Source organism: Thunnus albacares, chromosome 19 (assembly GCF_914725855.1).
Source record: "Thunnus albacares chromosome 19, fThuAlb1.1, whole genome shotgun sequence".
Taxonomy (NCBI): domain Eukaryota; kingdom Metazoa; phylum Chordata; class Actinopteri; order Scombriformes; family Scombridae; genus Thunnus; species Thunnus albacares.
This window is the reverse complement of record NC_058124.1, coordinates 21117313-21133334: the sequence shown is the minus strand read 5'-3', so window position 1 is coordinate 21133334 and position 16022 is coordinate 21117313. Positions and strand designations below refer to the sequence as shown.

The following is a 16022-nucleotide window of genomic DNA, read 5'->3' as shown; positions in this document are numbered from 1 at the left end:
TATCAGAAAATAATGAAAATACCCATTATAATTTCCCAGAGTCAAAGGTCATGTCTTTAAATGTCTCATTTTGTCTAAACAACAGTCCACAACCCAAAGATATTCAGTTTACTATCATTTATGACAAAGAAAAGAAGATGGACACATTTATATACTATATTTGAGGAAATGTCTGTACTGAACTTTCTCCTGTGTATTAGTTTGTTTCGTGGAGCAGCTGCCAGCAGCCTACAGGGGCGCTGTTGTTGTCCTGTGTTGAAGAATATCTGTGACGCACAGACGCAAAGTGAAACGTCATCACGCTGTATTTCCTGGCGACGTCTTCGTGCGGGAAAAGTTTTGTTGACATCCGTGCTTTTGATCTCCTCCCGCGAAGGTTTTGTGTGGGTTTTTCACATGAAGTAAGGTTTTAATTAATGCAGGTAAATATAACACACACAACATCTTAAGTTAACAGTATAATATGGGCTCTTCAAGGCTTTTTTTTAAATGGTCGTAGTTTTGTACGTGGTTCGCAGCTGAAGCTAACAGTGAATCTGACTTCTAAACGTTATCAGCAAGACACACAAATATCACAATAATCATACAAATAACTGTGATTTTTGAGATGAGAGTGGATGAATTAAATGAGTTACAATCTCTGTGATATCCCTCACAATGAAGCCTGTGCCAGTATCTCATTTTTCATACTGATATTAGCTTAAATCTGTATGTTTTTGTAAGAAATGGAGAAACTGCTAAGTTAACATTATATTGTTGTTTTTTGAGCGTAAGTTACATGTTTACTAGTAGGCTAATTTTACAGCTAAGTTAAGTTGCTGCCAATCAGCCAAATATCAGTGGTAAAAATATATTTGGGCTGATTCAGATGCTGCTTGTTAAAGCTAGTTTTGACTGATATCAATAGTAATTTATGTCAATATGACATATTGCAGATATTTTGATTTTTGTGTTGTGTTTCTGCTTGGAAAACTCATGAAACATGGCCAGTAGATAGATAACATAAAGTTTCTACTGCCAGACATTTTTATGGTTGAAACTATCGATTATTTTCATTATCAGTTAAACTGTGGGTCAATTTCTCGATTCATTGATTAAATGTTTGGTCTAAAAAATGTCTGAAGATGGTGAAAAATGATAATCACTGTTTCCCAAAGCCCAAGGTGCAACCTCAAATGTCTTGTTTTGTCCCAACCAGCAGTCCACAACCCAAAGATATTTGGTTTACTATCACAGAAGACTAAAGAAACCAGAAAATATTTACAGTTTAGAAGCTGGAATCAGAGAACTTTGGACATTTCCCTCTAAAAAAACAATTACTAAAAGTGATTAATCAATTATTAAATGGTTGGCAATTAATTTTCTGTCAATGAATCGACTATGTTGCAGCTCTAGACATTTTTGATCAAAGTTCTTTCCAGGTTGTTTTTGGAGGGACAGTACTCGAAAACACTGACACTCTCTATGTAATACATTGTTTTGCCAATTCTCAAGACCATCTTTCATTCCTCAGAGTCTTGAACTGAAACCCTCAAAATTTGAATTTAAAAGGACCCAATTATCAAGGACCCAGGCATCTGTGAGATCACAATAGGACTCTAAATTAATGCTTTATTGAAGGCAGGGGCATATAAACATATGGCCGTGCACTCAGTTGCCATTTTATCAGGCACATCAGCTAAAACTATTATAGTTTTCTTGAAACTGTCTTAAATTGGTGTTGATTGAACTGTATGGTCGTTTTGGATAATAAATCAATGAGGGTGGACTAGATATTAGAAATAAAAACTGAACATAAAAACCTTATAATGATAATGATGGTCATCTAGAGCTGAGGTTGAATATACTTAACCAAAGAATTGTAATTTAAAATGTAAATCTCTTCATGTGGTATGAGACATAATGGTTCTTGTCACTTTGTTTAAAGTGATTTGATTGGCTGTAGTTCCTGTTGCTGTCTGCTAAGAGTTTTGATTCGCTGAAGGCCTCTTGATTGTTTTTGTTACTCTAATGGTGGAACATGATTGTTTAATCACCATCAGATGTGTTACCAGGATGTTGCCTATATAACATACCAGTGTCTGTGTCCTACTCTTGTTGATCTTGAAGAAGGCCTGCAAGCCGAAATGTTGTCTAAATGAGAGAGAAATGCATATAGAGCATACATGCATACAGAGTTTGTGACTTTTCCATTATATAATTTTTTTAATGACCCAAAACTATTCCTTGCAACATTTACAATGTTGGAAATATAATGAAAACACTCTCTAACACAGGCTCTAACTTGTTTTGATTATTTCTATCTGGTAATGAATTGCATGGCATTAACTGACCTTTAACCTGCCTGCAGGTATCGCTGACCTCCAAAGATCCTCTTCAACAGAGTTCATGGAGTCAGAGGGGACTGAATCCCCACCGTCGGGCTCGGGCTCAGCTGAAACTTTTAGCTCTATTCGGGAGCGCACCATCGCAGAGAACAGCATGGTGGTGCTGCTGCAGGGCCTGCAGGGGGAGGTGACCACGGTGGACCTGAAGAACGAGAGCACGGCGAGGGGCCGTGTGGTCAACGTGGACGCCTTCATGAACATACGTCTGGCGGAGGTGCTGTACCGCGACCGGCGGGGGCAGCTCACCCAGCTACAGGACCTGTTCATCACCGGTAGGAATGTCCGCTACGTTCACATTCCAGACCACATGGACATAATGAAGACTATACAGGGCCAGCTGGCCAAGATCCACCGGGTCCGCAACTTTGCCAGCGAAGGGGGCGGCAGGAAAGAGTATGCCAGGAAGACAAAATAACTTTTTGTTCTTTAGAAGGATACAAAACTCTGTTGGGTTGAACTTAAAAGTTTAGACCAGTCCAAAAATACTTGCTGAATGTGTTGAGGTTACGGAGCGTTTATCGGACAAAGCAAACGATTTGAAGACATCATAAGGAAATTGTAGTAGGAATTTTTCTGTATTCTGACATTTTATAGAACAAATGATAAATTAATCAGTCAGGAAAATAATAGTCAGATTAATTGATAATGAAAGTAATCATTACTTGCAGCCCTAAAGCCCTAAAGGTTTGGGAATCCCAACACTTCCTAAAATAAATCTGAGAAGTCACATGATTTAAAAAAAAAATCTGTTACACAAATATGTTATTTTTCTGACTTCTTGCTCTTTTTTTTATTTTGAAATATTGGATACTTTCATCTCTTCAAGCTGCTCACAACTCATGTCAGAACTTGGTCATATTGCATACGCGTGATGAGGGGTCTCAAGTTGTTTCATTTTATGGGGTCACAAAGCTGAAAAAGTTGTGACTATAACTCGACAGATACTAGATTTTTGAAGCCTATATCAAGTTTAAAAATCAGATAATGCTATATCGACCGATAATCTTTTTTTTTTTGGTCATACATATTTTTTGCAACATTTTTAATGAGGACCCCTTAACGTCGTGACCAAGATATGCGCTCAGTGTGTCGTTTTACAGTTTAAACTTGTCTGCGCTCTCTGGTGAACAAACTCTAATAGAGACGCTTTCTAAATGACCTCAAACATATCTGTACTTACTTATCAGCCGACATATATTATACTTAAAACTTATTTATCAGTCAGACTTTAGTTGTGAACCACTGGACCAGCTGATGAGTTGAACACTGTCTTTGTGTTTTTTTGGTAATTGGGTTTGTGATCTGTAATTGATATTAAATAACAGCAGTGAACGGCCGTCTTCGTCCTCTTTTGATGAAGTAAGAACAATTTTTTGAAATGCATACAATAATTGTAAATAAAGATGCTTACAAGTAAGTCATTGTCCTGCCAACTCTCTGCTGCAGCACTTAAGAACTTACTTAAGATTAAATAGAACATTATACAATCAATAGTCAGAGCAGGTGTGGCTCATGGTGTCAGCTGTTTTCTCTCGGGCATGGGCGTTGAAGAATCCTGGCACTCACCACAACGCCCATCTGTTTGTCTGTGAAACCTGCCCAGATTTAATAACTGCCCATACGCAGGAAAACATTAGTCATGATCAATGTCACTCTGGTGGAGAGGAAAAACAAGCAGGCATGTTTCCAAAGCTTCTACCTCACAAACATCTCTGCTGCGTGCATCAGTGAGCCGTCACTCTCTCCTGTGATTGGCAGTGTGACATCTAGCGGAGCGGGAGGATGGGACTTTGTTTGGCCAATGGAGGCGAGCGGAGCAGAGCGGGTGAAAGGAAGAGAGTGTTTCCCTTGGAAACTGCCGTCGCAGTGTTTCTCCCGATACACAAATACGATTGGGAATTTGAGGAATTTGCAAAGGGGTATGTTATTCCAATGCAGTGTCAGGAAAAGGACAGGCCTGACATAACACAGGCGGGGGCAGCTGGTGCAGATAAAAACCTGCACTGTACAGAGATAGGAGTGCATTCACCAGACGTTTAAAAAGAGTGAAACAATGTGTTAAATTAAGAGGAATACGTGCTCCCAGCTTTCAGGAATGTCCCTTAGCAGTTGGATCATTGTTTTGGCTACAGCTTTAAAGGACATATTTTTCTCTTGACTTTGTTTGCTTAAAAACCAACCTGAATGACAGCAACCACCCACATAATGACTGCTTACTGCTTTGCTAAAAACACGACTGAGTGCCACATCAACACTCACCAGGCTCAGAATAGTACCTAAAAGAGGCTCGACCGCATAAACAGTTCTTTTACAACACATAACACATCCTGGTTTAGGGTCATACCAGTGGTCAAACAACTCAGATCCTTTATTTAAATAAAGCACCATTACAACAATACAAAAATGGTCCATCACAAGTAAAAGTACTATTAGTGTTATCAGCAAAATATACTTTAAGTATCAAAAATAGAATTAAAAAATGGCTCCTGTGACTGATATGTTATTAAATATGACATGATTAGACTGTTAGTACCAGTGGTAAAAAGTACATTTATACTTCTACTGCAGTACATTTCAGAGGGAAATACTGTACTTATTACTCCACTACATTCATTTCACAGCTTTGGTTACTACTTGCTTTGCAGAACAACATACAAAACATATGATCAACAAGTAGACTAGCATTATTTTTTATAGATTAAACTACCCCACAGCATATAAAGTAGCCTACCTGCCATGACATTACAATGTTAATACATCAGTAATTACGATCCAGATATATAATATAAACATAGGATTTTTATTTGTGAAGGAGTATTTTTAAGGTTTCAGTGTTTACACAGTGGATCTGAGTACTTCTACCTCTGGTTAATACTGATGCATCAATGTGTAAACCTCAGTGTTTCCCAACTGAAGGGTTGGGTTCCTCCAAAGGGTCATAAAATAAATTTGAGGGGTCATGCAATGATTAATGGAGTAAAAAAGATAAGAAACTAAGTTCTGCTATCAGTTGAGGAAAGTAACTCAGTACATTTACTGAAGTACTGTACTAAAGTATATGATTGATATTTTTAAACCAGATAATCTGTTTATTTTGGACGCCTTGTCACACATTTCAGATTTCTATGAGTTATTTTCAGTTTCACCAAAGAGACATCAAATATTTGAAAAACTGAATACAGATTTGTGTTGCAAAACTTATTTTATCTTCTTTCTACCCCATTAATATATCATCTCATGACCCCTCAGATTTATCTTGTGACCCCATAGAGAGACCCGACCCCTCAGTTGGGAACCACTGCGCTAAACCACCTCACTGTACATGAAGTAGTTAAAACTAGTTTCACCTTGGCCGTTTACAGCAGTAAAATGCTACGTAAGCACTGATGGATCAGTATTAACAATCTAATAATGTAATAAATAATATCCTATCACTCTAAAAGGTCATATATCTTTAACTTTTGATACTTAAAGTACATTTTGCTAATAGTACTTCTGCACTTTAACTTAAGTAGGATTATGAATGAGGGACTTTTGTCTGTTTGTGGTTTTCTTTGATCTTTATTTTTTGTGAAATGTTGGATCGTTATTATTGAAAATGAAACCATCAGAGAAGTTTAGAGGGGAAATCACTCACTGCTGACAACTCATAGACATCTGAAACATGATGAGACTAGACACTGTTTTTTTGTAATGAGTCACACACCAAAAAAGTTGGAACCCACTGGTTTAATCTTTAACTATGTATGGTAATTTGTACGTTTATTTTATGTTTTTTTTATGTAAATTCTTCACTCAAAAGTAACTACAGCTGTCAGATAAATGTAGTGGAGTAAAAACTACAAAATGTGCCTCTGAGTAGAAGTAGAAAACAGCACAAAACAGAAATACCCAAGTAAAGTACCTCAATGCTGTACTTAGGTACAGTTCTGGAGTAAACGTACTTAATTGCTTTCCACAACTAGACTCCACCAAACAACAGCACCTGCGAGCCTGCGCTGCGTGCTGCTCCACTGTTTGCTTAATAAACTCAGTCAGGGACACAAACTGTACTGCCGAGCTCCTTTTTTCCCCTCCCTGGAAGCTGAGATTAAAATACAAAGAGCTCAATTAATCCACGAGCCCCCGCAGCAGCACGGCCCTGTGCCCATGGCAGCCGACTAGCTATTTCCTGTTCCACCCTCTTGGCTTTACAGTGAACAGACCTCACTGTGGTGTGTTTGTGGCCAGCAGAGGACAGATCAGCTCCCTCTGGTCAGCAGTGTGGCTCAAATCTGCACAGAAGGACACAAAAGTAGCAGACTATCTCCACTAAATGGTGATTTCTATAAAAGTGAGGACTCTAGTTGCAGTTTGGGCCTCTTATATTGGAGTCAGATGCTTGTGGTAGATGCATGAGGACCCCTTTAGTTTTACGTATCTCTTAGGAAAAGGAAACACCTCCTTTTTCAACATGAGTCTGGACCATTCCTGGCTGGTCCCTCCTTCCTTCTAAAGGATGAGAGGGAGTGGATCTTAGCTGCTTCCTCTCCGGCTTCCAGTAGCAACATCAGCTCCTCTGTCACGCACACTGAGTGACCGACAACAACTCACTGCTTCTCCTTTTCAGCGATGGGATCTTATTTATGTGTTGGCTGATGAGCATGGATCACATTTGGAGGTAAATTCTTGATTCTTCAGAGGAAACTTTGTGGCAGCTCTCATCCAGGGACCAAGGTGAGTGATGTTCTGACTTGACATGTTTATCTTTTACCCATTTTGTTCAAATATATTTATTTTCAGTTAAGTCAAGAGTTGATTGTGGACTGAGTGCTGAGGCTTTCTGTAATGGAAACCTGAATTCAAACAGATATTTGCACAAGAATCTTACTGAATATACTGCAGTTAGTCTGCTGTCAGGCAATAAACAAGGCAACAAACTATTTTATTAGCACAGCCTGCACCATGTTCTTTACAATACCGCAGGCCATAAAATCCTTTATAGGTGCAGTAGCTGCAATATGCCCAAAATCATCAACACTTTGGTTATAAATTCACAAAGAAAAACCCAGATTGTTACGTATATTTTATTACTTTCTTCAGTGTACTTTCATGTACTTTAAGGAGTTGAAGTATTGTAGTATTGTTGATATAATATGTAAGTATTTTTGACAGCAACTCATCCTCTCAAGCAGGATTGACTACTGTACAATAACAAGTCTTATTTTCAATGGTTTCAGGTTTCATCTTTTGACTTAAATAGGATTATCTAAGCAGGAAATGTGGGAGGGTTGAATGGGAGTGCATTTATGGGGTCACATAAACAGCTACAGCTGCCGGGCTTTGCATGTGTATGGTTAAGTCAAGAAGTTATTGGACTTGTCTGGAAATGTTAGGTGTTAAATCTGTCTGCCCGAGACTGCGGCTGCATAAAATGGACATTTGTCTTCCTCTGGTATTTGTTTTGGGCTTCCAGCTCGGGCAGACTTCACCACAAACTGCCTCCTTCAGGCTGTCATGAATTTCTGTGGAGCTCTTTATAAAAATAAACTGTGTGTATAGTGTCATTCTGCAAGTGAGGAAACAGAGCAAGAGTGTGCTTCTATGAGGACACAATTTCTAAAACGCATTTGTAACTGTGCATCAGATGGGTGGTACAAAAATTTAATATCAAGTCTTTGAAAACAAGTGAAAAAATCTTCCACCACAGTGAGATTATTTCAACCTGTTTCCAATTGAAATCAACTTGTGACAGGAAGTTTCCAGAAATAGTGTCCAGATCTTGAAACATGGAAAAAATAAGGCAACTACATCACTGCAGAAAGAAAAATTCAACTTGATTTTGCAAAATAACTCAAATAAGTTGATTTCTATTGGAAATAAGTAGAGATATCTTTACTGCACTGGCAGATTTTTTCATTTGTTAAGTCAAGATTAAATGAAAAATGCCTTTTTAATCCTTTTAGATCACATTCCTGGTCATACTGTGCACCTCTTCAACAAAATATGCCAAAATAAAGAGGAAATCACATATCAAAATCCAATTATGTTGTTTTCCTGTAAAACAAAATAATGACGTGTACTTACGTAGGCCTGATCCAACCAGTTTCAACCAATAATATCATCCACCCATCAATCTTCACCTTTTAGTAGCACAGAGCTAAGATTCATTATGACACGACCACTTTTTAATGTTCAAATCAAATTCCTCCCAACGTTATGTCCCGGCTGTCTATCCTGTTTCACTCGGAAATACATCACGATACGGAAGTTAGTTACTCTCAAGGTGCCGATTCATATGGACTTTAAAGGAATAGTTTGACATTTTGGAAAATTAGCTTATTAGCTCTCTTGCGGAAAGTTTGATGTCAAGATTGATACCAACCTCATGTCTGTATGTTAAATATGAAGCTACAGCCAGCAGCCGGTTAGCTTAGCTTAGCATAAAGACTGGTAACATGGGGAAACAGCTAGCCTGGCTCCGTCCAAAAGTAGCCCACCAGCACCTATAAAGCTCACTAATTAACATGCTAAATCTGGTTTGTTAAATCTGTACAAAACACAAAATGTGAAAATGACAATGTGTTGGACTATTTCTTGGTCTGTAACAGATTAGCCAAGCCTCGCTGTCCAACAACTGCCCCCAGCCAAGAAATAGTCAAGCACAAACCCCCCATAAAACCACAACCTTATTGTTTTTACGCTTCAGTTTTGTATGTATTAAAGAAATTAAACATAATGGGTTATTGCATGAGTTTAAGAAATGCTGGTCAGATTTTTTAGCTTCATAATTAGCACACATGAGAGACGTATCAGTCTTCTCATCTAACTCTCGGCAAGAAAGCCGGTAAGTTATTTCCCAAAATGTTAAACTATTCCTCCGAGGACGCGAAATTACACCTTCTTATCGAGTAGATAAGAAGGTGTTATCTGCAGTGTGATAAATGCTACAAGTTTTAGAAACAGTCCGGTGGGTGGATGTAGAACAACTGGGTGTTAGGGCCAACCTTTAATTAGAAGAAAACATTGACCGAACATGAACTAAACCAAAAGCTAAATTGCCCACTTATGCGGTTCAGGTCTGGGGGCAGCAAATTGAGGATAGCAGATGGAGTCATGTGTCTCTCTGTGAAGGGAGTTAAATGCTGAACAGAAGGCAGCGCCGGTTGAGACCCACCAGTTCCCATTAGTCACTGGACCCTGAGTCAGCCACCATAGTGACTATCACTGTAATTGCCCCCCTGAAAAAATAAAAAAGAAAGCCTTTGAGAGTATACAGGGTCTGCCAAGAGTCACTGGGATAAAGATCAGGGTGGGAGAGCGACCCAAGCCCCCTGATGGCAGCGACTGGAGCAGGGCATGATTTCGCTCTCCCTGGAGAGAAAAACACCAGAAAGAAAAACATTTGGCTCCCACGCACATTGTTGTTGTAATGACAGGGAATGTGAGGGGGTGGGAAATATCAGTCATCATGTTTACATCAAGCTTTACTGTAACCGTGGGACCATCTGTGACAGGGTTTTAGTCTAAACCCCCTTATCAGGAGAAAGTAGTTCTAACGGAGACTGTTAGATAATCTAGAGTAACAAGGGCCATCGTTCCTGGAAAGACACAATGCTGCTCAGTCTTTAGCTACGCTAGCAGCACGGCAACGTCGTGATCCGTTAAAGGGGACATATTACCCTTTTTCTGGTTTTCTGTTATTTATTTACTGTTATGATGTTGGATGTCTTTGTTAAACATGGTCAAAGTTCCAAAACTTGAGGTTAACCCTTGTTGAACCCTGAACCCTTTGTGATGGTTTTTTCTACCTTGCCAATGAGCTGACGTTAGCTTGTTGTTCATGCCTATGAATGGCCATCTGTTCCGTAGCTTTGGTTGCTAGGGTTGTTGCTAAGGTTTTTCCATGTGCTGTCTGCATTGTCCACTTGCATATTTCGGATTGGACGTTGAGGTTAGCATTATTTAGCTCAAAGCGCTGCTTTGCCAAGTATAGCCCCACAGAGCCGCTAGCATGGCTGTAGACTCGCGTCGAGTCTTGTGTCATTTTGGTCTAACTTTCTAATAAGGAACCCTTTATTAAGACCATATAAGTTGTAATTCACTATTATCCTCCTAACATCTCGACATGAAACTTGCTTTGTTTTATTTAGATAATTCCTTAGTCAATCAGGGCGACCACTCCAATGGACAGTTTAACCTCTGACCTTTTGGAAAAGGGCTGCAGGGCGTCTGGACCAAATCCATTAATTAACTACTTATGAGGCATTTATGACCTGTGAATAGACCTGAGAAATTAGTTAAAAATAAAAAACAGCAAAATAATGTTTTATTCACGTCTTACTAACATTTATACATTTACTGCATATATTCAGCGTGAAAGTCAGAAAGTAATGATTTTTTATTAAAGTTTCTTTCATTTATAACAGCAGACCTGACATCTTATTACACAGTGAGAAATCAATGAGCATTTGATCATATATTACCAACATTTATAAATGCATTATTATTATAAAATATAGTATAAACACCAGCCAAAGAGATTCTCACAACCTTGCAACCCCCAAACTGGAGGCAGAAATCACATGGATATTACAAAACATGGGCAAATAAAAGTGAAAATTATCTTCATGGTAAGTATTAGAGGTTTTTGGGGGGGTGGATGATCGACCCTTTAATTCCCTCCTACTCATTCCTGTCTAACATTTTGACATCCGCCGGAGTTTTCTGGCCAGCGGATATGTAATTCAGTGTCAAAACAAACATGTGAAATCCGACATGTCAGTTTTTCTGTGGGAAAAACAAAACAAAACCAAAAGTCAACCCATTTGCTTGACACCGGAAAGGAGCCTCCTCAGTCCTCAGGCACTGATGTCATAAATATAAACATCCCTATCGGACACAGAGGGGCCTCGCCGCGGGCCTGAGTATAAAACACTTACGAGGAACACAGTGTCCTTGTGGAGTGGCCTCTGACACTGGTTGAGATCACAGGAATGATGGGTGGAGCTTTGGAGGAACACATTTTGCTTTTGCTGATGAGCTCAGATTTCCCTTTAGGTTTAAAACTGTCACAAGAATATGAGATTTAGATGCATGTACTAACTGTCTGCATGTGTTTTTATGTGACAGGATCTGCCTTGAGTGGATGGTGCAGGAATCAACTGTAAAGAAAGTCCTGGAGATGGTAGATATTTGAACCCAAGCTGAACCAGGATGGAGCCTATTAAGAGAGACATGGAGCTGCTCAGTAACAGCATGGCGACCTACGCTCACATCAAAGGTAACATATCAGTGGTCTTTACAACACTGGCTCCCAACCTCGAGATGGCATCACATGTTGATTACCAATGTAGAAAATGAGAAAAAACTGAATTGTGCTCTAATCTTTGCTCTTTTCTTGCCGAATACTGAAGAGTTTTACCTCCTCGAGCCTCTAAAAACTATTGAAATTAATTCAAATTAAGTAGTCTGAGAGAGTAAAAATCTCTTCATAACTCACAGACATGGACCCTGCGATGAGATTACTTGGTATTAAAGGATAAGTTCACATTTTTTTCTATTCTGTCTTAAAACAGGATTGAAAGAGTTATTGGTTATGGCTGTAATTGTTCCTCCTGTACAGTACAAATTGGCTGTGAAGTGTAAGTGATTGGGGACAAAGTCAAATACAGTATGAGGGTGCTAGCAAGAGAGTGATTACATGGAAATGGTTGCTGGCAATCTGTACCGACAAAGAAATAAACAAATGAAACAAACTGTATGGAGAAATTGACCTTAAAAACCTTAAAAAAAACACTTGAAAAAATGGTCTACATTTATGTGCCTAGAAGACTTATCCCATTACATGTCACCGAAAGATCCTGTCCCTATACAAGTATTATGTTGCTGATGTCAGCCTTTTCTTTTTGCCAGAAAATATCAATAAAAATAAAGCTAATATGAGGCATCAGCAGTCTGAATTAGTGAAAATAAGCAGGTATCTTCCAAAGTTCTTGGCTGGAAAGATTAGAACAAAATCGATGTTTTAAGTACAGAAAAATATCCAGTCTTAGATCTTCAGGCAGCCAGCGTTGATGCCACAGCGTCTCCGTTCTTCATTTTTTCAGTCAAACCAATCAACCTTAGGCAGCACTCAGACCAAAAACTTTTGTCACGATGAGGTAAATAGTCGAATATGGCGTTCATGTTACAAAGTAATACACCAGGCATGAGTCTCTCGGAGATAGTGTTAGTAGCTTCTTTCATCTCTTCTTTAGATGGTCAATGTTAACATTGTCTTTTTGGCCTGTTTTAATGTCTGTCATTGATTTTCACCTCATGGAGTGTTTAAATAATAAGTCTGAAGCAAGAAACTGACTTAATGACGAAATGGAAGTGAAAATTAAGACCCAAGTGGTCGGACCTCAAACTCTTACTAGCTGTTAGTTACTGTTCTTGTAGTGCAAAATCATTTCTTTGAGTTAGCACCCCTCCACAACAGCTCAGCAATGAAACACTATCTGGGGAAATAAGGAGAGAATTTTGCAATAAAATTTTTTGGAGGATATCAGCTGGATTTATCTGACTAAGACTGCTGAGGCCTCAGATGAACTTTGAGATGCCTTTTTTGCACAGACAGACGATTGAGGATTTTGTCCTCCGTCATTTACAAGCAAAACACTTTAGGAAGGAATCTTTTCACAGCTGGTATGAACAAGAGGAGCAAATATAAGCGACCAACAACTGTTTCAATGTACATATCGCCATGTGGGTTTTGTTTTAAGGCAGACTTTTAAAAAAAAATGTGAAAATAGCCTCTAAGGGGTGTAAGTTAAAAAAAAACATTTGGAACCACCGGACTCCAGCTTTGCAGCTCTAAACAAAATACTTTTCTGTTGAGCTTTAAGAATTCATTTCTCTGTCTAGCCGTCATCAGTTCCAGCGTCTTGGGTGTCCTGTTTTCTTTGGCTCAACACTGCTGCAGTTTGACTGTGTATCTGCTCACGGTGCTGAATATCATGTGGCAAGTTCTGTTGCTCAGAAGTAGGCAGTAAAGAAAAACAATAAAGAGCACAGATTTAGTTCTGTTTCTGGTCAGACTTTTTACCTTTTCTCAGGTCAAATCAAACCCGTCCGCTGTGTTTTTCTGCCCACGCAGCCAATCCAGAGAGCTTTGCCCTCTACTTCATGATGGGCGTCTGTTTCGGCCTGCTCATGGCGCTGTGCCTCATGGTGGCGGGCATCGCCTGCAAGAGGACTCACCGCCACAGGAGGCCTCCTCCGTCTCCTGAGAGGAGGCAGCTGAAGGAGTCCAGCGAGGAAGAGGAGGATGAGGAGGATGAGGACGAGGAGAGCATTGCAGGGGAAGACGGGGAGGAGGCGGAGATCCCCAAAGTGACAGTGGGGCCGATGAGCGAGCGCAGCAGCCAGTCCAACGGCACGCTGAGGAGCGTCAACGTGTTTGCGTCCGCAGAGGAGCTGGAGAAGGCGCGGCGTCTGGAGGAGAGGGAACGTATCGTCAGGGAGATATGGAGGAACGGGCAGCCGGACATCCTGGTCACAGGGACGGGGACTATTGGTCGGGTGCATTACCACTAACAGACACTTTGACTGAGACTGCAAAGAGAGATAAACGCAGTTGGACATTGGACAGAAATATGTTTCACATTGATTTGTATGGAGACCCAAAGTGCTCAATATTAAAGGGACGCTCCACCAGATTTTACACATGAAGATCGGTTTACTCATCATGAGGAATATGACTCAACCTGTGAAAACAGTTGTTAATGTCTTTTATATCTCTGTAAGGAACTCAGTGAAGTCTGAAAAAGAGAAATTATGTGTAACACACTGGGGGTGTTAGGGTTTAAATATGTGGACATTTACCGGTCAGGGAGGGTCTAATGAAAGAAGATATCAAGTTGCATCATGGGAATTGTAGGATCCAGCATTCCTGGAGCTTGAGCCATACAGAGAACTGAAAAGTCGAGATATCCTCTGCTGCATCAATCTTGACCTTTTTTTTTTTTTTATTAGTCTGTCTCCAAAGTTACGAAAGTGAAATATTAAATTGCTGGAGTAACCCTTCAAAATAAATAAATAAGACTTTAAATTTATGATATGAATAAATACAGAGAAAATATGGAATATATCAATAACATTTTTAGTAATCCAATACATACAAGCTCAATATAATTTAATATTACTTCATCTTGCTTCTTTTCACTGAAAAGTAGTATTATGAAATAAAATGAATTGTGAACAATTGAATTGTGAAAAATGACATTTAATAAGAATAAACTTAAAAAAATAATTAATTACCTGCAATTAACCTCTAAACTGTTATTGTGAAAATAAGCAGGATGAAGTAACATGTCATAATAAAAAGGCTTTTTAAGGGTTTTGAGACATTTTCACAATTTCATTGTTAAATTACACATTTTGTCTGTATTTTTGAATATGATTATTTCATAATGTCTTATTGGTTATTAATATTGAACACATATTTCTTGTGACATATGACAGATGTTGTATGCATATTTGGCCTCATCTGTATTTTACTCCATGTTTGTAATGTGAATCAATAAAAGTTTAACCACTTTTTGAATCGACACCTGAACATTTTAATTAGTTATTAGTATTAACACCCAATTTTGACTTGTTGATGACATTAGATGAAAAGTTGAGGGATCACCAAAATTACTGCAATTCATCCTCTGAAGAACATGAATGGCTGCACCAAATTTCATGATAATCCATCCAAAATTTTTTTAGATATTTCAGTCTGGACCAACCAAATGACATCACTGGAGCCACGCTGCTCTCATGGCTAAAAACGCCAAAAATTAGCTTGTGTGTGATGTTTCTTTTTCTTATATGATAGTTAATGGAAAATCTTTGGATTCCGTTCTGGTGGTTGGTATTTTCTATCATAATCAGACAGTTTATAATATTTAGTTACCAACATTTTTAGCTTGTAACCCAAATTGAAGCTATTTCCTCTAGAGAGCAAGATGCAGATGTCACAAGCGGTTCTTCAACCAAAGAGTGATTTTGATTTCTCTCTGTTTTATTTGAATGTTTAGAAGTGTAAAGAAATAGTTTGACAGTTTAGGTAATACATTTAGTTGCTGGTTTGCTGAGAAGATCGATGCCACTGTCACCTTTCTGTTAAGAATGGAGTTGGAGCCAAGAGACAGTTAGCTTAGCTAGCTAGTTAGCTAGCCTGGCTCTGTCCAAAGGTAACAAAATCCACCTAATTGCACCTTTAAATGTTATATCTGGACTGTTTAATGAAATAAAATAAAAACTGAAGTTCTCAAATGTCTAACTAACCATTGCTTTAAGATCTAAAATGATCCAGTCATTCACAAGAAAAAAAAGTGGCTTGGAAGGTAGGTTAGCAAGGTTGGGAGCCACCGTTATTGACAAAATGACAAGAAAATAATGTGCACATTAATAGAAAACTGAAATAATTATTAGTTGCAGCCTTAGTGTCACACAAACTAGTCCCAAATAGGAAGTTTCAGGGTGGGCTAATCTCAGCACAGATGCCTCCTTCCCACAGAAACTCTCCAGTCTTTTCCCAGCCTCTACATTGGCTTGTATCTCTGACCCCGTCACTTCCTGTGTTTCCCTTTCCACAATTCCCACCACACTACTTAAGCTGCAACA

At 38.9% G+C, this 16022-nt stretch overlaps 2 protein-coding genes across 4 annotated transcripts; both read left to right on the top strand.

The window, feature by feature from the left end:
* Window positions 1-299: 299 nt before the first annotated feature.
* On the top strand, window positions 300-3804 carry lsm10 (LSM10, U7 small nuclear RNA associated). 3 transcript variants are annotated; one of them, XM_044336642.1, is made up of 2 exons: window positions 300-422; window positions 2351-3804. In XM_044336642.1, exon 2 carries the CDS (start codon window positions 2389-2391, stop codon window positions 2800-2802), a length of 414 nt encoding a protein of 137 aa, XP_044192577.1. In that variant the 5' UTR covers window positions 300-422; window positions 2351-2388; the 3' UTR covers window positions 2803-3804. The 3 variants fall into 3 exon arrangements, with proteins under 3 accessions (XP_044192577.1, XP_044192578.1, XP_044192576.1); XM_044336643.1 differs by having other exon boundaries at window positions 320-401; XM_044336641.1 differs by lacking the exon at window positions 300-422 and adding an exon at window positions 2101-2176.
* Window positions 3805-6618: 2814 nt separating this feature from the next.
* On the top strand, window positions 6619-14957 carry eva1bb (eva-1 homolog Bb (C. elegans)). Its single transcript, XM_044335177.1, has 3 exons — window positions 6619-7103; window positions 11499-11649; window positions 13507-14957. Exons 2-3 carry the CDS (start codon window positions 11583-11585, stop codon window positions 13944-13946), a joined length of 507 nt encoding a protein of 168 aa, XP_044191112.1. The 5' UTR covers window positions 6619-7103; window positions 11499-11582; the 3' UTR covers window positions 13947-14957.
* Window positions 14958-16022: the final 1065 nt, after the last annotated feature.